General features: G+C 48.8%; 1 protein-coding gene across 1 annotated transcript; it reads right to left on the bottom strand.

The window, feature by feature from the left end:
• Nucleotides 1–5,083: 5,083 nt before the first annotated feature.
• GSX1 (GS homeobox 1) lies at nt 5,084–6,265 on the bottom strand (the record flags this gene model as incomplete). Its single annotated transcript, XM_084508546.1, has 2 exons — nt 5,084–5,439; nt 5,878–6,265. 2 exons carry the CDS (start codon nt 6,263–6,265, stop codon nt 5,084–5,086), a joined length of 744 nt encoding a protein of 247 aa, XP_084364672.1.
• Between the last annotated feature and the right edge of the window lie 13,772 nt (nt 6,266–20,037).

The following is a 20,037-nucleotide window of genomic DNA, read 5'->3' as shown; positions in this document are numbered from 1 at the left end:
GGTAGGTTTAATCATGCTTAATTCCTCAGCCCTGCCTTGTTCACTGCAAACCACCCGAATGCCTGTAAGCACATCCTGTATGTCTGTCTGTGTGGATGTGTGTGCTACTCCTTGTCGTTTACCTCAGCATTGACTGGAAAGGGTTTTCTTAAAAAATTAATTAATTAATTAATTAAATGTGATCCAAGACATGGCACAATTTTATAACCTTCCCATGCCTGGATCAGCCCAGTAGAGGCAGTTAGTTCTTGACACAGGCTATTTTAACACGTTCATAATTAAGCTACATCCTAATGTATATTCACTGGTTGTATCTGCCTTCTCTCCCTCATGCTGCATGTGGAAACCCTCACACCAGACCCAATTTTATGTGCCTGGACATGAGCCTGGTGCTTTTTCAGATGTGTTGGGGTCACCAGACTGTCCAGAAGGACCTGGGACCTTTCTGGAGCAGCAGCTGGAGGCTAACACAGACCAGATTCTCCCACTGAGAGCATGGGAGCTGCTTCCCATCTAGCTGCTAGGTACCTAAACCAATGTGTCTTCAGTCTGTCAGTAATTAAACATTTTTAATAATATGAAAGCTGAGGCTGAGGAAGACAATAGGCACACATCTGTGCTAGGGACTGGCCCCAAAACATATTTTATTTCCATCCTGATTTTTTTCAGTGTGGTACTGGGTAATATATATGTAATATAATATATATAGGATGGAAGTCTGCTCTTTCTGTGTGCCTTGTTGGGAACGAGCCCAATAGAAAAAGTCAACAGAGAAAATGGAAATTGGAGCAGAATAGGAAAGGGATCGAACTTAGGAATGGAGGCTTTTTTCCTTTTATGATCATTGCTGCTACTTTTAGGTTTATTTTGGCATGAATTAGGACATTCAGGGCCTCCTAGAGCGCATATGGATCCTGTAGCATATAGAGCATATAGACTACGTGTGGAGCAGTCGGCAGGCCAGCATCAGTGGCTCCTCGTCCAGCTACAGCCGCATTAAGCAACAGGCACGGCCATTTGCTGTCATCATCGGTGTCAGTATCCTAGGAGATCTCCTGATCCTGCATAATCACATCCCGATAAATGAGTACTTTGTGCTCGCAGCAAAAACACTTGCAAAATTAATATAACTGACAGATCGCTCCGGGTGCTGTACGTGTCTCCAAACCGTTAGGAATATCGTGCAGAGACATTTTATTTAGGGTCTTCAGTTAACACCCACCTGTATTTTAAAGTAATAACATTCACGGACTTGAAAATGTTGTCATTACTGAACCAAATTTCACAGCCTGTGTCAGGGGCATAAGGATGAAAAACGATGCCTTGTTACCCCAGTAAATCCCTTGGTAAGATAAAATCCAGGTAAACAAAGTGGAAGAAACTGTTTCAAACAATCTGCTCACAGTGATTGCCGTTCCAGGTCCATGGGGCCAGCTCAGTGTGAACACTGCGTGAAGATGTTTGCTGCAGGTAAACTGAATTATGACAATCCCTGGGTTAATAGTATTGGTTTTGTAGTTAAGAACAATAACCCTTAAAATACCAATACATGCTTTCAACTATAAATCAATCTGATGTAACCCTTGTACGTAAGGAAGTGAGGTGTAGGGATAAATATGAAAATCACAGAAGCTTAAAAGCCAAATAATGCAAACTAATGTTATGACAAGTGTAAATACCTAGATACCTAGTGTTGGGAAGGTTCTTATTTCCAGACCTTTGTTTTTTTCTCAGCATTTCTTCCTTACACATTTTGTGCCTGGAGTGGTGAAGGGAGGGTGGCACCATGTGCAATGGGATGGGGTGTGGGACACCGATGCTCAGCAATGCCAACAGGTGGAAAGGGGAAACCCAAAAACCATCACCCTAAATCCTCCTTCCCCTGTCAGGATAACCCACTTGTGCTCTGGAACTCAGTCCTGAAAGCCTCAAAGCATGCAGAGAATTTCCTTTCTGCTTGCTGAGGAAGAAATAATTCAACTTCTAGATAAAAATACAGTGCAAGAGTAAATGCTGGAAGGTATTCAAACTCATTTTGTGGATTTGCAAATGCGGTTCCTGTTGCAATCAGGAGAGGCTAGACATTTTCAGATGCTAAAATGCTTAAGTAACTTTCAAAAACCTACCATCAAAATGGCTGGAGATAGAAAGTTGCAAATTGGTGTGTTATGACATTCGCTTTAGCAGAGGTGCCCACGCTCTTCCCACAGCAAAATGACTTTAATTTGCCCAACCCCAGAGTCCTTGAAAATGACACTCTGAGCATTTGCTGTAATGATTTCTCACTAAATTAGAAAAATGCCCAACTAAGGAGGGATTATCTCTGCATGTGGATGTGGCATAATGACTGTCGAGTGCACTGAGAGCCCCAGTGGGCTTTGCAAGGTACACAGGGTCTGCGGCAGAGGCCGGCGTGCATCGGAGAATATTAATACTGTCTTGTTGGGGGCATCCATTGCGATGCTCCGCTGCTGCTCAGGCAAAATTATACCATCCGGGGGAATTCTCTCTGCTACTTTACATACATGAGGTGTCTTTTAGGGCTGAGGATTAGCCCTAAATTTTCTGGCTGACAAACTCAGTCCGTAAAGGACACGGGCACGTGTGTGCACACGCTGTCCGTACCGGGGACAATGTGTCAGTGCACTCTGCCTCACAACCTGTGCACGCCGTGCCTGCAGCACAGAAATGTTGGTGAGCTTGCAGCAGTGCACCCAGAAAGTCTCCTGGCTGAGAGATGGGGAACTCCAGCCTCAGCACCACGTGTGTTTGTCCCACAGGTACCTGCATGGCCAGGTTTCATGGCGAATGAGGAGCAAGCCAGGTGGTCAGTGCCACCAAGTCATTTTTTTTTCTTCTTTTTTTTCCATCAGGGCTTGCGCTGCAAAGGACCAAAGAGACGGTGGGAATGTGCTGGCAGAGCAGGACGTTGAGTTTCAACACAGCTGCCACAATAGCAGTTTAATAGCAGCTCTAAAGCGCCCGGCGCTGGTGTTCCTCCCACCCCACTGCCAGCCAGCTGGCTCAGCCCCATGCCAGAGGAGGCACAAGGAGCGCACACACACACACACACACACACACACACACACGGCTGCGAGGGCTCCTGGTGACTCCGATGCCAGTCCCCTCTTGAAGAGGATGCCAGGCCCCTCGGTGAGCCCGCATTGGGCTGCTTTTGCCTCTCTGTTTTGCAACGCCTTCGCAAAACAAGCCTGGTACATGCGGCCAGGAAGGGGGGCAAAGGCTGGAAAGGCTGCAGGGCCCTGCTGAGCCAATTAGCCGCAGGGTCCCTGAGCTGGAGCTGGGCCACCGGGGAGGGCAAAGAGGGGGCATCGCGGGGCCAAGCACGGCGTGAGGCTGGCTGACTCCTGCAGCAAGGTCGGGCTCTCTCTGCTCCGTACCCCCCAGGGCTGTTTCATCCCTCGCCCACCGATTAATGTAAAAACAACCATGGGAAAAGGAGCCCAGATGATGCTGGATGCAGCATCCTAAACAGTAGCTTGCCCAGCCGTCCCATGCCAGCCTGGTGAAGTGCAGAGCCAGCAGAGGATGAAGCAGGCACTACTTTGTGCCTTGTCTGCAGGGTCCCCCATGTCCCACACCTCCTGGGGTGCACAGGGAAGCCCCCAGTGCTCTGTCAGCTGTGGGCGCAGCAGAGGCAGGGTGTGAAATACCTATTTTATGGCCGGGACTTGAGGCCATCTGGGCAGAACCATTTTTGCCAACGGTTTGGGGTAAATCTGCCCCTTTTCTCCAGCCTGTGTGCCCCGGGGACCCCAACCCCATACCCCCCCACACCGAGCTCAGGCTGTGCGCAGAGCTGTGTGGATCCTCTCCGCGGGTTTCCCCGCACCGAGAGCTTTCCTCCACGCAACCACAGCGTCTTCCCCGTCCCTGCGCCGTGCGGGGACCCCCGGGGTGTCCGGTCCCGCCGTCCTGTCGAGGTCCGGGGGTCCTGGCGGGGCTGTTTGTCACCGCGGGGTGACCGCGGGGCTCGGGGGATGTGTGAGGGCAGCGGGGGGGCTTTCAGGATGCTTCCCCCACGGGTTTCTCCGCCGGGCCGGAGCACGAAGCCGTGCGTAAAAGCGTGCGCTCTTCTCCCCCAACGGCAAAGGCTGCCACGGCCCCGACGGGGCTACTCCTGCCGCCCGGACACCGCAGATCGACCGCGGATGGGATGGGGAAGCGTGATGGGAAGGCAAAAGTGTCCAGCACAGCCCGACCTGGAGCTGGGGCTTTGCGGGGAGGCAGCGGGGAGAGCCCCGGGGCTCGCCCGCCAGCCTGCGGGACACCGGGCAGGGGCTCCCCCGCTCCCCGGATACCTTTTCTCTGCGGAGAAAGGAGGAGACCCCGCCGCAGGCTTGCCAGGGGAGGCTGCTGGAGGGTCCCGGTGCCTGTCCCGGTGCCGGGCTAGGGCGGAGAGGTGTCCGTCGGGGATGGGGAGCGACGGTGCCGCGGGTACCCGCAGCGAGTGGTCGGTTTCTACACGAGGGGAAGGGAAATAAACCACCAGCGAGCCTTTTATTGTCATCACCGTCATTATTATCATCGCCATCATCATCGTTTCTCTGCACATAAATAAATAAATAAATATCTCCCGGGAGGACGGGGACGGACCGGTACAACCACAGCTGCGCGCCCGGCAGCGGCGGAGCCGAAAACAAAACCGAGAACGATTTGGGAGGAAAAAATAATAATAATAATAATAAAAAAACAAACAAACAAAGAAAAAAAAAAAAAAAAAAAAAAAACGAAATAATAACATTATGATAATAACCCGACCGTCTCCCGGCTCTCCCCACCCGCCGAGCTCCCGGCTCTGTCCCCGGGGGGCTGCGAGGAGCCTGCGGGGGCTGCGGGGACACAAGTGGGACAGCGCTCCCGGGGGGCACCGGGGGAGCAGTTTATTTATGGCCCTTGTGAGCCGGGGGGGCTTAGAAAGGCGAGGAAGTCCTTCGTCAACGACTCGGCTCGTAGAAAACGGTACAAAATCCTCCGGCGGCGCGTCGGCGCTGGAGCGGGCAGGACTCCCCCTCCTGCTCTCGGCACAGTCCCTGGGGAGCAGGGGGGGTGCCCAGGGGGGCTAGGGGGTGACGGCGAGGCCTCTGTCGTCCTTCCCCGAGGAGGACGGAGACATGCGCAAGTCCTCGTCGTCTTCCGAGCACTTGGTGGTGGAAAGGGACGAGCATTTGCAGCTGTGGCCGGGCCCCCCTCCCCGGTGGGAGCTGCTTTTGCCTTCTTTCTTGTGCTTGACCCGGCGGTTCTGGAACCAGATCTTCACCTGCTTCTCGGAGAGGTTCAGGTAGGTGGCGATCTCGATTCGCCGCAGCCGGGAGAGGTACATGTTGGAGGCGAACTCCCTCTCCAGCTCCAGGAGCTGCGTGCTGGTGAAGGCGGTGCGCATCCTCTTGCTGCTGGGCAGCTGGCTGGACGTGCTGTCTGCGGAGCCGAGCCGAGAGCACGGTCAGGACCCGCCGGGACCCACCCGGTTTGAGCCCACGGGGGGTCCCCAACTTTTCCCCGGAGCGCCCTTCGAGCCCACGGGGGGCGCAGGGCCGGGAGCCCCCTCCCCGAGTGCCTTCAGCATCCGCCCCCAGCATGCAGGCTTGCGGTGCGCCCCCCTTTTCCCACGGGTGTCTCCCTTTTCCCACGCGTGTCCCCTCTTCCCACGCGTGTCCCCCCTTTTCCCACGCGTGCCCGTTTCCCACGCACACCCCCTTTTTCCATGCATACCCCCTTTCTCCACCCATGCCCCCTTTTCCCACCCATGCCCCTCTTTTCCCACGCACACCCCCTTTTCCCCATCCATGCCCCCTTTCCCCCCCCGTGCCAACTTTCCCCACCCGCCCTCCCTCTCCCCACGCGTGCCCCCCTTACCCACGGAGATGCAGTGGAACTGCCGGGGGTCTGGCAGCGGGTAGGCGCCCTGGTAGAGCGCCGGGGGGTGCCCGACGCTGACGGCGGAGACGGAGTGCTGCTGGCGGCCCAGGGGCGAGTGGCAGTACTGGGAGCCGAAAGGGGGGAAGGAGGCTTTGAGGAGGGGGATGGCGGGCGGCGGCGGGTGCAGCTGGGAGGCGGTGACACAGAGCGGGCAGACGCAGAGCAGCCCGGCTTTGCGAGCGTGGCAGGCTCCGGCCGGCAGCCCGGGCAGGGGGTGCGAGGGGTGCACGGCGTAGGGGAAGAGGGGCGGCGGGGGGCTGCCCTCGCCCTTCTTCTCGCCCGCCTCCCGCAGCACCAGCGAGTCCACCAGGAAGGAGCGCGGCATGGCCCCCGCGCAGCGCCCGCGCAAGTCCCGCGCAGCGGCCGCGCAGCGCCGCTGGCCAGCCCGAGTGGTGCTGAACGGCGCCCGCCCGCCTTAAATAGCGCCCGCGCCATGTGATGGCGGCGCCGGGGCGCTCAATAGGCTTTCTGTGCCTCTTCTCTTGGCATTCACGCCGCACGCTCCCTCATTATTTCCCTTGTTAACTAAATGAACTGCATAATGTACTCTATTCTTGTCGACCCCACCCACGCCGTAGCAGGCGGCCTCTCCCCTCCTCTCCCTTTGGCGGGGTTATTTTCTCATTCTCTCGCGATTTAATATTCTTTTCTTTCTCTTTATCGCTCTCCTTCGCTTTCAGCCCAGCTTTCGGCCCGGCTCCCCCTTGTTTATTTTTGCCGGCTGCAGCCGCGCTTCCCCTGCCAGCCCCCCGGCGCCTTTCCCACCTGTGGCACCAGGTCTGCCCCCTCTCCTCTCGCCGCCGGGACGTTTCGCCCCCCTTTTCGCCGCCCTCCACCATCCCCAACCCCTCGGCTTTGTTCCCAGCCCCGGACCGGGACCCGGAGTCTCACTCCCGGTCCCCTCGAGGTGACAGCCGCCGCTCCCTGCGTGGGTGCTTGGGCACGGAGAACGGCCACAAGCAGCGTGGGTTTTGGGGTGCAAGGAGCCCCCCACCCAGCGCCCCCCTTCCATCCTCCCGATCCTCCCCGCAGCCCCCGGCATCTCCCCGGGATGCGTCCGGAGCGCCTCCGAGCCCCGGCACCGGGAGCCGCCGGCAGCGGAGGGGAAACGCCGGGCTTCTTTCCGCCCTACAAGGCGAGGCAGCACGAAAAGAAAAGGTTTTTCCCCGGTCCTGAGCGCAGGGGACCGGTAAACTTAGCGGCGTGGCCCTAAAGCGACTGTCCGAGGTAGGGCGCAAAAGCGCGCAGGGCTCGGCGTTTGGCTCCCCGCAGCGCGCCGCTCCGGTAGGTGAGGAAGGAATGGCAATGGGGAGGAGGAAAGAACTCCTCGGGGTGTATTTTCTTCCCCTTCTCCCCCTTTAATATATAGGAAAAGAAAAAAAAATAATAAAAAATAATCAACCGCCGCCCGACAAACAAAATTCGAGGAGATTTGTCCCTTGCGGGAACCTTGCCCGCCTCTAACCCCAGTGCACATCTTCCAACGAAGAGAAAAACTGGGAAACAATGTCATCCCGTGTCCCTGGCTCGTCCAGGGGCTGCCCTTGCTTGCAATCTCATCTCTCGCTGAAATCTATGCGAGTTCTGCCGAGACGCTCTTGATGCCCGAGCCTGAAAACGTACGGATGTGCCCGAATAAAAGCCCGGAATGGTGAAAAACGAATGCCGGTAAAAACTCAGTCCTGCAGTGATTTAGTAAGGCTCTCCGAGTGTCTCCCCCTTTCAAGCGTTAATGGTTTGGGATTTTTTTATTTTTTATTTTTTTGGGGGAGGTTATTTTTAAGGAGCTCGTGATTTAAAGGGTTTTCCCCTGGAGCTTGGTCCCGGGAAGGGGCAGCTCTCCCCCAGGCGCCACCGGGGGGTCGGTTCCTCCCCAGCCCGAGGGATTCCCGCTGCCCAGGGGCTGAACCCCAGCGCTCCGAGCCGCGGGGAGGCAAAGGGTTAACGGCTCCTGAATGCACACCAAGCCCAAAGCTACTGGGAAAGAATATCCCAAAAAATAACCAGTTTTTTTTTCCAGCCGCTGGACCTTATTGAATGTCATTGAAGAAAGTTTTGAATGCCAGATAAAGAGAGGCGAATTAAAGTGTGTGACAGCAGAGGATAAGCAAACACAAAGAGAACTCTGTCACACTTTGGGCAAAATCCGTGGGCTTTTTACCAAGCCTCTTCGCTATGATTGAATTAAGTAATAGGAAAACATTTTCTTTCAGTTTAGAGCCATTAGACAAAAACTTCAAAGCGAATAACACTTTTTAATGTGCAGCCCAACAATGGAATCGGTTTTGTGCTGAAATGTTTAAATGGTTTGTTGTGCAACTGCGGGCTGAAATAACCCAGACTGCAGCAAAATAAGCATCCTTCAGGCCGTTTTATGAAACTAGCACAGACCTTTAGTCCTGGCACTTTAAACCAGCCTCCCCTGTCTTTTCTGCCCCGCTTCGTGTTGGCTTTTCCCTCTCTGTTTTTATTTTTTTTTTCACTTTTTTTTCCCCTTGTTTTTTATTTATTTATTATTTTCTTTAGGGGAAATTCACCTCCCATGTTTGCCACCTCGAAGCCATCCCCGCTAAACGAATCCGGCACCGGGAGCAGGAGGGAGGCTTCGCCCCGGGGGTACGGGCTGCGGGCGGCTCGGGGGGCGCAGGGCAGAGCCCCCACCCCATAGGGGCTGCTCGGTGCCCCCCCCTCCGCTGCTCCCTGCCCTGCCCCATCCCTATTCCGCCACCCCAAATCTCCGGAGCCCGGGGAGCATCAGCGGTGCGAGGTCCTTGCCTCCGGGAGCGGTGGGTGGGAAATGGAAATGTGTCCCCCCCCATCCCCATCCCCGGTCCCTTGCAGCCGCTGTCGCATCCCCAAGGGGATGGGGAGGAATTAGGGTGCGCATCGATCAGGGGAGAGGGGTAGCAGAACGAAGGGGGGGGTCGTGGGGTGGAGGAAAGAGGGTGCCCCCTCCCCGGTGCTGCCCGGGAGGTGTCACACTGCTCTGCCTGGGGACAGCGCTACGGACCTGGGCTGGAAAAGGGGGTTTCGAGGGACCTGTCGGTGCCTTTTGTAACGGGTCCTGGTTATTTGGGGTCCTTGGCATTAGCAGCAGGGGTGGGAGGTGACACGCAGAGCGCGGGGAGGCGCAGCACTTCGGGGCAGGGGCAGGCAAGGATGCTGTCCCTGCCGGCACGAGGGATATAATCCGTATTTCCAAGGAGACGGCATCCTCGCTAGCTGAGGATTCACGGCTCGTGGGTGACTGCGGTATTCCCCAGGAACCGAGCCTTTAACGGCAAATGCCAGAATATAAAGCAAAGCCAACACCACGCACTGGCTGCTGGATTGCCCAAAGAGTGTGCCTTGGGCAAACACACCAAGGAGCAGGTCAAGCCCATAAGGTACCTGTGCACCCCTTTAACCAGGGTGCCACAGAATGAATCGGAGTTTAATAGAGCATCCAGAAATGTATTTTTCTAAAGAAATCACTGTTTTTTTTTTTTGTGGCTGCTGTATATTTGTCACTGAAGACCCCTGTTTCATGTAACAGGACTAGCTGCACAAACAGGTACACATCTCAGGGTATTTGGACCCCTGGCTTAAACTGTACTGGATACAGAATTAAGGTTTCCTCGAGGACTCACCTGCACGCTGACACAGCAGGGGCTGCATGAGCAGCCCGTTACGCAGTGTTCCTGTGCACAGCATCGCTCTGTTCTGCTGATGGACCACTGAGACAGAGTGCTGAAGGCTGGGACCAGCCAGGGAGACAGTGAGAAATCACAGCTAATGAGTGACAAGTGTGGGGTGATCCTTCCCTGGTTTACTCCTGTGATCCGTAATGCAAGGGTGTCCAGAAACAGTGGTCATTCCTTTGTGTTTAATTCCAATTTCTCCAAAATAAAGGTAAAATGCAGCTTTCTTTGACAGTAGGTTGTTCTAAGTCTTCCATCAGTTAGCTTCTGAATTCATCACTGTATAAATGTGGTAACCTAACAGCAATGGCCCATGCAGCCCTGCCATGTTCCCATCACAGTTCCTATAGGTTCATCTCGCTGTCATTACAAGCTATCAGGGCAATAATTAACATGAGCCAGTGAAAAACATGCCACAGGGACCAAATCAGTTTCTTGTTTCCAGGACATTATTTTTTTTTTTCCTTGATTGCTTTCAACAAGCAGATACCTAGAGCAGAGACCTACCAGTTAGCTTTTCTTCAGGCCTGGTGCTTGCTGGCAAGGTGGGTCTCTAAGGGAACCCTGTAATCATCTTTCAAGAAGACAGTTTGCAGAATTGTTTCCTCTCCTTTTAATTCATCTTTAACTCAACAGGAGATGTCAATGAAGCAGCTGGACAGAAATGGTGAAAAGTAACAGGAAAAGTAGGAACATGTTAAATATACAACTCATAGAGCAGGAGGCTATATTGTTCCTGCTATTTCTATGAAGCATTTGAACATTTTTTTTATTTTTTTTTTTCAAACTGATAAACTTCTTTGCAGGTTATTATCACACTTACTTGGAAGGTACCCAAAAAAACATTCCAAAGGCACAAGGCCAGTGTATTCATCTGTAGCATGCGTGCCTGGGATTGTGGTATGAGGTTTCACATCTGGCATATCTCCCCCTTCCTGGTAGGCTCGGAGGGTTCTGCAATGACCATGGTTATTGCTGAAGAAGGCATCAGGTTACCTGTTTCTGTGATGGAAGAGAGGAAAATAAGTATCTGTCCACAGGTATAACATTGTCACTATTGAAATCTTCAATTTTCCCAAGTGCAGTTGTGCAGGGAGCTGATGGGACAAAGCAGATTTTTCCTGAGCCATTCAAAAAGTAATACCAAAGACATGAAGAAGCTGGAATGAACAAAGACAAGACCAAACCCTTTGCTTGGAAGAATACCAGGAATTTGCAGAGTTCCCCAGTACCCAGGAGACATTTCCCAGAGGGTTTTGCAGTGCTGGGGTATTGCCACATTGAGAGGTGCAGCATAGACAAAGGCAGAGTTCAGCAAATGCTGCAGGGTGTTTTGGGCTGAATCAGTGGCTGGTACATCACATATGGAAAGTGGCAGTGGCTGTGAGAAAGAGGGAGGCTGACTTGTCTACTTGCTCTGGTAAAGCAGAGCCCGGGAGCTGCAGGCAAGGACTGCAGAGCTTGCGCCTTCCTTTGATGTTGGCCAAAGAACGGTTCCTCCAGTGTTTATCACACATGAATGTGAAGTGATTATCTTTACTCAGCTTGTGTAAAGCAGACCTCACCAAGGTGTGTTAACTCTAACTTGCCAGTCCTGTCAGCAGACTAAGAGGAACACTCTGTGCTAACTAAACCGTTTTCTTCTCGTTATTACATTTTGAAGAACTAACAATAATTGTGAATATAGTAGACTATTTGGGATATTAATTTACCCGTGTTTGTGTGTGCATATCTGAACATGAACCTGTATGTTGTATTATTAAACATCAATCGAGGGTACAGAATAAGGGTGTGCAGCCATACATTACTGTATTGTGGCAACATTTTGAAGAAATTATTGCCTGGAAGTCAAGCAGAGGCATTTGTTGACCTCCTTCTTTTTGCATGGAAATGTTCCAATACACAACAGAACATTTTTAGAGATACTAAACAAACAGTAATTAAAAACATCACCATGAATAGCCAAGGCAGTATACCACAAGCATACATGTTCACAATGCCTTTTTTTTTTTTTTTTCTGTAGTCAGAATGCAAGGAAAGCCTACAAACCTCATTCTTCCACTTCCCTCTTTTTGTTAGTATAATGCACTGGTGCTGGGGGAATTACTCTAGGTTTCCATCACCAAGTTAGATAAACCAGTTTTTCACCTTAATCCTGTACAAGATGCATGTGCACCAGAGGGCAGTGCTTGGACTTGGTGTCACAGGGCCACCTTCTCCAAGCTCCAGGGAGTTTCAAAAATTTAGCCTTGCTGTGCCTGGAGTCTGACTGTAAAGTGTTAATTCTACTAATGTGAGATATCTGTTGGCTTCTCTAGGGTTGTTAAGGAAATCCACGCACAGAGGAAAACCTGTGAGATAAGGCTAGGATTCTGACATGGCAAGAAGTCCAGTTGCTGTGGCTTGGGAGCTGTACTGCCTCACAGACCTGGCATCCGTATTTCTTTGGTGCAACCACATAGGGGTTTGGATATCTATTTGTGATAGTCTGTCCTGGGCCAGCAACAGACCTGTGAATTCTCCTCCTCAAAGTGTGAATCTCACAACTCTGACCTGTGCTTCAGTCCCCTTTGCCGTTAGATCTTTGTCTTCCACGTTTTGAGAGTGGTGACAAAAATCTCCTGTCCTGTGGCCCTGGGTGCCTCGTGTCATCACAGCTGGGATGGGATGAGTTATGCTGAGTTATGATGGAGATGTGTGTGAACAAGGAGGTTCGAAGTTTGAAGGAGCTCATTTCTTGCCTTTAGTTTGATGCCCCAATCCCTCCCATTATGGGCTAAAGGTGGTACCCTCTATCATGCTTCAGAGAAACTATCCATCACAGGATCCCAGGCAGGGTTTTCTTGTGGTTTGGGAAGATATACAAAAGTTGTGTGCTCTGATAGCTCCATGGAAGAGGTAGGATAAGTGCCCTATCCTACTGTCAGTGAAGTTCAATGGGAAGACGTATCCCAAAAGACTAGTTGGATACCTCAGATTTCTGGAATCTCACAGAGCTTGGCAGAGCCTTGGAATCCCAGCCTTGCAGTTTGTGTGACATACTTACCTATAAAATGATGAATTTGCAAAACATATGGAATGACAAAGAATTCCTTTTTTAATGTTTTGTTTAATATCTAGTTCTTTTTTTTAATATTTGACGTACAGCAGCCAATACTCTCTGCTGTTGTGCAGAGCATGAGAAATACTAGATTTCCTTCCATATGTGAGACAGATACATTCCTAGCTGTATAAATGCTTACTGTCAGCCATTCAAAATATTCATTATTTCCTTTGAGGAATGGAATAATCTTAGTCAAACCTTGTTCTCCATGTGGTGTTCCTGTGGGTACATAAACACTTTGCCATCTCTCTGTACTCTCGTCTCAGCTGTTGCCTTTTCCCTCTGGAGCATGACCTCCCCAAAAGCTGTGGGGTTGCCACAGTGAGGTAGAGGGGAGCAGGCTGTGTGGGGCCCCTCTACTCCATGGCTTCTCCCTCTGGTGACTTCTACACGTGAACGATTACTTTTCTGACGCCTTGGGGGATTTGCACAGATGAGGCCAGAACCCTTCACCTTCATGCCTGTCCCAGAGTATGGAAATTAATCAGAAATGTGTCTGTGAAAAACCTGCATCCTCAGGAGGATGAAGTGGTCCATGAGATTTTAGTCAGCCACCCCCTTTACCCTATTTTCTGACTTTCCCTCCAGTTTTCCTGCCTCGGTTTTAATCTGCATGCTTTCCTTACTTCTTGTCTTGTTCTTCAGATTCATTTTCTCCATCACCATCTTCACATTCAGTCTTTGCTTTCTTCTCTTCAGACAGATCACTATCTCGGTAAATGGAGAGGTCTTTCTAATAGCTTGTCATGCAGAAGTGTGAGAAAGGAGGTCTGAGCCTGGATGAATGAATTATCCCCACCAAAAGATCAAACTAGAAGGGAGAACAAGCAGGATTGATAGCATCTTCTCCAAAGTTTTCACATTGTCCAGACACAAGGTTAGGTGGGGAAAAAGCAAAAATAAGAAAAAAAAAAAAAAAGAATTTGCCATAAAAGGACAGCATTTTGTCTGCCACTGATTAGGAGACTCCACTGTCTTGATCACAGGCACATGAGTTAGAAGGATAAATTAATCTCACCATAAAGGCAAGACTGAGGTGAGATGACTGCTGTGATCAAGTAAGATGAGGAGAGAAATTTCAGAAGTCTCTGTAGGGGCCTGGAAACCAGCTGTGGACAGAGATAGAAAAATACTTAGAAACAATCTTCAGCTCCAACTGCAAAAACTCAGCAATTGCACAAACGATCCATTTTTCTTCTTCAGGTCATCTCCATATACGCAGCTTGCAAGCCTTGGCCTTGCCACCGTACTCTTCATGAACCTACAGCTGTTTTTTGTGTGATTTCCTCCCTCTCTTCCATTTGCCAGGTCCTGACCCACCTCTGTCACTGCTTATCATCTAGCACTTGTGACTCTTTATATATAGCTATGAATATTCTCTATTTTATTTTTGTTTTATTTTGTTTTATTTTGTTTTGTTTTATTTTATTTTATTTTAAATTAAATTTAATTATATATATGTCTGTATGTATGTGTATATATATATATATTTTAGATCAATACCCATGTCTGCTGAAAAACATCTCCAACGTGTTTTGAGTACCCTGGGGAATAGCATGGGGTGCTCAAGTGAGGCATCTCCCTTCCTTTAAAAACATCTCAGCAGCTCATTCTTTGACTAACATTTAGGAAAAGGCTAACAAGCTGAGCACTGCAATGCCAGGGAAATCTGGTCCAGGGCAGCACAGAGCACAGCATGGTTCAAACCAGTGGCAAGAGCACACTGTAGGCTGTCACCGTGCTGGTGTCACTTGGGCAAGTGGCTTTGTGTCCCACCTGGTGGTAAAAGACATGGAAGAGACCCTCCTCAGGAAAAGGTGGAGTGGGGTGCATGGGTTTGAGTTGCTTTTCCAGTTGTTTCATGACTGGTTTGGTCACTTGGGAGGCTGGGTCTGCATCTTCCTCCTGCACGGGCAGAGCTCACTCACCAGGTTTGCTATAGCTGTAGATGCAAAGGAAGTAAAGTAAATATCAATGTAAAGGAAGGTAAAGTTGCATATATGCTATTGGTGACTAGACACTGAGAAACATGTACACTTAACTTTGCCCAAATTAGAAGTGAGACCTGTTTCTCAGACTTTACTTGAAGCTTAATGCCCAGTCTTTGCTTATCCAAGACATGCACACAGAGAAATATATATATATATTAAAAAATAAAAATAATAATAATAAAAAGAAATAAAAAGAAAAAAAAAGCAAATGGGAGCAGGTTTTTGGTACCATGATGATGCCAGTTTCCATTTTGCCCTCAGGTCAGGAGTTATGAAAAGCTGGTGAGAGACACAAAAGGGCAGAAATTGCTTTCTGACCGGGTGTTTGTACAGCACCAGGCACAAAAGAAGATCCTCAGGTGGGAGCAGGGTTCAGCAGTATGTGGAGTCAGTCTGGAGGATTTGCTGCACAAGAGAAAAAGAAAAGCAGCTCTAAAGCAGCTCTTCTGTCAGGTTCAGCAACGAGAAGCAGCTCAGAAATCAAATGTAGATCAAATGTAGATCTAGCTCTAGATCTGGTTCTGGAGACAGCATTGGTCTTCTTTGGCCCAGGGGAGGAGAGAAGTGATGTGCTTCCTGAAATGCCATTGCAGAAGAGCATTTCTTGCCATGAAATGACATACCAAAAGAGCATTTTTTGCCATGTAAGCAGCCTTCTCTTGTGTTGATTGGAGAGGTGGATCCAAGAAGACCAGAAGACAACAAAATCCTTGTTAAGAAGAATTAATCCTTGTTAAGCTAGGAATTGTAGATATTTAAATTCTCATATTGCCCAGAGTTTCAACAATTATTTCTTTCCTATGTAGAACTGTACAGTGAAAATGAGTTAATAATCAAGAGAAATTCCCTTACCCATGGAAAAATGTCACCAGAACAGCTCAGGGGAGAAAAGCACATCTTTCAGTAGAATTAAAAAAAATGATTAAGGACACAAAATCCAAATATGAGACACATAAAGAAAAAAAATCCCATTCCACTGAAGTTCTCAAAAAAAAAAAAAAAAAAAGGAGAATCTTGAAAAAATACAACAGATTTTATAAAAATGTTGTTGTTCTAAATGCATATCCCACTTCTTTCTTTTTATTTATCATTATTTTTATTTTTTATATATTTTATATATATATATATATTTTTTTTTTTTCTCTGACAAAGGTATTGTACCTGCTCTCTTATTGCTCCCCTCTGCATCCTCCTGGCAGACAGCCACAGTGGATGGCTCCTGGCATTTGTCCACCCCTCCAAGCCTCCAAGCCAGAGCAGAGCTGTGGGTCCTTGCAAGGGAAAAAAACAAACTACGACATCCATGCTTCCTTCAGGTTTCTGGTCAAATGTGCTTTGAGGTCAGAGGCAGAAGAACTGTTGCTTCCAGTGGGTTTCCAATAACTGTCACCTTGTAATGCTTTCCAGTATTTTGTTGCTGTTCAGTCTTCAGTGGATTTGTTTTGAGCTGCTTTCTACACCAGCATCAGGAATAAGGGTCAGAAGTCTCCAAAGCTCATTCTCCTTCACGGTTTCACAGATTCACAGAACAGTTAAGGTCTTTGCAAAGCTCCATTTCCCGTTCTAATGTGTGGGAGTCCCTGGAGCACAGCCCAGACATCTCCGTGTCCTGAAGGTGCCAATAACAACAGCAGCAGCTGCTGAGCATGCTGGGGGGACTCCAGACAAGGGCAGTCTTATGTGACTAAACCCAATGTTGGAGCTCATGTCAGGGAATATATCCCACTCTGACTTTGTCAGCAGAATGATTTGGGTGTGTGCAAAGGACGTTCCTTTTGGAATACAGCATAATTTGCCCAAGATGCATATCAAGTGAGCTCCAGCCTACTTGATTGACCCATGATTTTGGTTTCCTCTACAAGCACACCTTCAACACTTTGTTGTGGACATGAGGGCCAGAACCAGTCTCTGGCCCCTCCAGCATCATCAAACCGTATGTACATCATGGACACTTGATCCGGGGGACCACTCCAAAACTCATTTAAAAATAAGCTCATGTGAAAATAATGTAGAAGAAGGAATTGCAGCACTGTCTGCTTTGTGCCACACACATGCGCCCACTGTGCTGAGGTTCTGCTGGTGTAGGCACAGCCCTGGAAGGTGAAGGGCATCCATCCACTGGGACAAACATATCTTCTCCTTATCCAGGCCACCCAAGATCACCATGCAGAGCCTGTGATCTTGCTTCCAAGTTATAAAGTGGACAGAAAGCTGAGATAAAATGAAAAACAATACAACTAAAACCTGAGTGCTGTCTATTCTGCTCCTAGTAAGTGTCTATTATTTTGATCTCATTGCTGAAGCAATAACAATGATCTGGAGCCTTACAGTCAGCTGTTTCATTCTGGGAAATCACCAGCATTCATGAGTGCAACTTGTGCTACTCACACATCCATCCTGGAACAAAGGAAGCCACAACTGGTGCATGGCCTGTCACCCTTTACCTGGGGTTATTTCCAGGAAGACCACATTTCTGAAGGCTTGCCTCCTAAAAAAGAGCCTGGAGCAGACTCCACACTCACTGCTACCTGCCACAGCTTCTCCTAGAGCAAAATTGCCCAGCAAGCTGGGCACAGCATTTCTTCAACCACAGGAAGCTAAATCCCAGAGAGAGAATTATGAGATGCATGAGTCCTATTCACCACTTCCTCATGCATGCCACAGCAGTGCCCCACAAGTAAGACAGCATTAAAGAGAAAGGGTATCAAAACACAGAAACAGCCCAAGACCTGTTTTCATGTTTAGTTTGGTACAATATATCTTCTTTAATATAGAGACTTGGTAAAATCAATGGGGTTTTCCCTCAATGATGATACCAGCTGTAGGAGAAGGCTCTGAATTTACAGCTTTTACATTGGCTGACATTTTAAATCATTTTATAGGTTTTGCTTGCTAGTTGCATAATTTGTGTAGAACGAACAGGCTTGTGAGAAACAAAGTCATAAGTGAAATGCAATTAATTAATGCAATTAATAAAAAGGACACTCTTCTTTCTATAGCACAGGAAGAAAATCAGACACAAATGTATTCTTGAGCTTTTTTGTCCTGCATATGAAACTGTTTCAAAAGTTCCTTTGTCCACTTTCTAGATTGCTCACAGAAATGCCTTTCTTAAGCAGTGATTATTCATGGTTTCACAATGGACATGGAGGTCACTATTAGGATCAAAAAATTAAAACCTCTAAATTTTTCTTTTACCATTAGCTGCAAATATGAAACAAAAAAGGGTCTTTATTTCTGTCAATAATAGATAAGGGTCAGAGGCTACAAATTAAAATCCCCTCCATTAGGCACAGTCAATTGAATTTTGAAGTTTGGTTTTCTATTCTCGACTCTTGGTTGGGAACAAAATGTAAGAAGAAGTCCCATTTCCTGGAAAAAAATAAGAAAAAAGGGAAGAAAAAAAACACAGCCTGAGGACAAAGGGACCTGCTGGGGAGCGTTCACACGACTCTGGGCTGAGGCAGCAGCACGGACCGGGCTCTGACTCCGGGCTCTAAGGAGGCAGTGATGGATGATGTCCCGGCGCGAAGGCTGAGCAGTGATAAATGAGGCAGCCACGCTGAGCACACGCAGGGTAGTTTTACAGCACATCATAAAACAGCACTGTCTGCTGCTTTGATGGACAAAACTTGCAGAGACAGGGGAGGAAATATCAGCTGGCTGTGATAAGGCACCGGGAAGGTCTGGCTGGCAAGCGAACCCAAACAAGAGCGCTTTCCCTGGTGCCTCTGCTGGGAGGGTAAGCACAGCTTTTTGGAGAGTAAACACAGCTCATGCCTTTGCTCTGTGGGGCTGAGGATGAAGAACGATAAGGGACAGCAGAGAGGAGGCCTCTGAGGTGTTTTGAGGTGTCTCTGTGTGTCTCAGACACACAGGTGTGGTGGGACGTTTGGGATATACACCTGGCTCCTGGACTTTGGAAAGAGACAGGTACCAAATCTAGGTGGTACAAAATTTAGAGAGCTGGGGTCCGTGTTTTCACCAGTGCTTTGAGGTGGTGTTCCTGGCTGAAGAGAGGCTTGGGAGAGGCAGTGACACAACCGGGGCAGGAGCTGGGTCTGGCTGAGACAGGGGCAGGGGAAGGTGTTGGAAAGGAGTAAGGTGAAATCAAAGAAATAGGCCTTTGTGAACACAAAGGTGGATCGGTAATGGGTTTGTGGTGGAACACAACCACAAACATACAACCTCCAACAGACGGGGACTGGAAAGGGGGAGCAGGAGGAAGGGCCGAGTTATCTGGGCTCCTGCTGATGCTGATGGAGGGAGCTGTACACCTCCTGCTCATCCCCTGCAGGGTAACCTCATTTCCCAGGAACTCACCCCAAAACTCAACCACTTATATGTATATGGTCTGTTATAGTCACACTTCACCTGCAATTAATTGGGTTCACTACATTACACAGCAGTCATATTAACAAGGCTGAATACCCTCTTGCACTTGTCTGGCTTTCCATATGTGAGCATGTATCAGGTGTTGCATTATCAATAACTAAATTAATAATATGGCTCCTAAATTATTAATATAGACCAACCCTATATAAAAACTACACAAATAAATTAGTTAATGCAATACTGAAGTCATATGCTGAGCGCTATGAAAATCTTGAGCTGATTCATTTCCGTATTAATATTTGTTGTTGTTGTTAATTTTGATACAACTGAAAAAATTCACATACTTTGCACAATCCAACACATAGGCCCTATACCATCCTTAGATTTGATTAAATGCGTGGATCAGTGAAAGTTGTATGTTGGTTTGTTTTATCTGATCCAGAGTTCAGCAGCAGTCTCGGAGGGAAGACTAAAGACTGAAAGCATGTAGGGCAACTTTCAGTCCCTTTTGCCCTCCACGAAGTCAGAATGTCTTTTAAAAGGACTCATCCTTTATTCAATTATGTGATTCAATTTATGCAATTTGATTAAATTTGTCCTGTGTAATGGGCTAGATAGATGACCTAGAGTATCCCTAGAATATTGGCTTCTTTTGTAATCCCTAACTTCCTTGTTTCTGTAAATGTGTGTATCACTGGGGTCCAGGTCCAGTCTGAAAATGGGGAGATCTTCACCAGAACAAAAACAGAAGTGAGGAGCAATGCACCAATGAACAGTGCACCTGAACAGGAGCACCAGTGATGTATTTCAGTGCAGAATGTATCTGCTTTGTGATTTAGGCTGAGACTAAATCATAATCAATCCCATAGGATCAAATGTGGGCATTGAGTTTAGGAAGAAGAGCTGCCCTTTAGGCTTCATGGACCATTCTGAGGACATCTTCACCCACGATATCTGTGGGAAATTGAGCTCAGGGGGAGATAGCTGC

The sequence above is a fragment of the Aythya ferina genome (genome assembly GCF_964211825.1).
Source record: "Aythya ferina genome assembly, chromosome: 1".
Taxonomy (NCBI): Eukaryota; Metazoa; Chordata; class Aves; order Anseriformes; family Anatidae; genus Aythya; species Aythya ferina.
The sequence above is the reverse complement of the archived record's forward strand: the minus strand, read 5'-3'. Positions and strand labels throughout refer to the sequence as shown.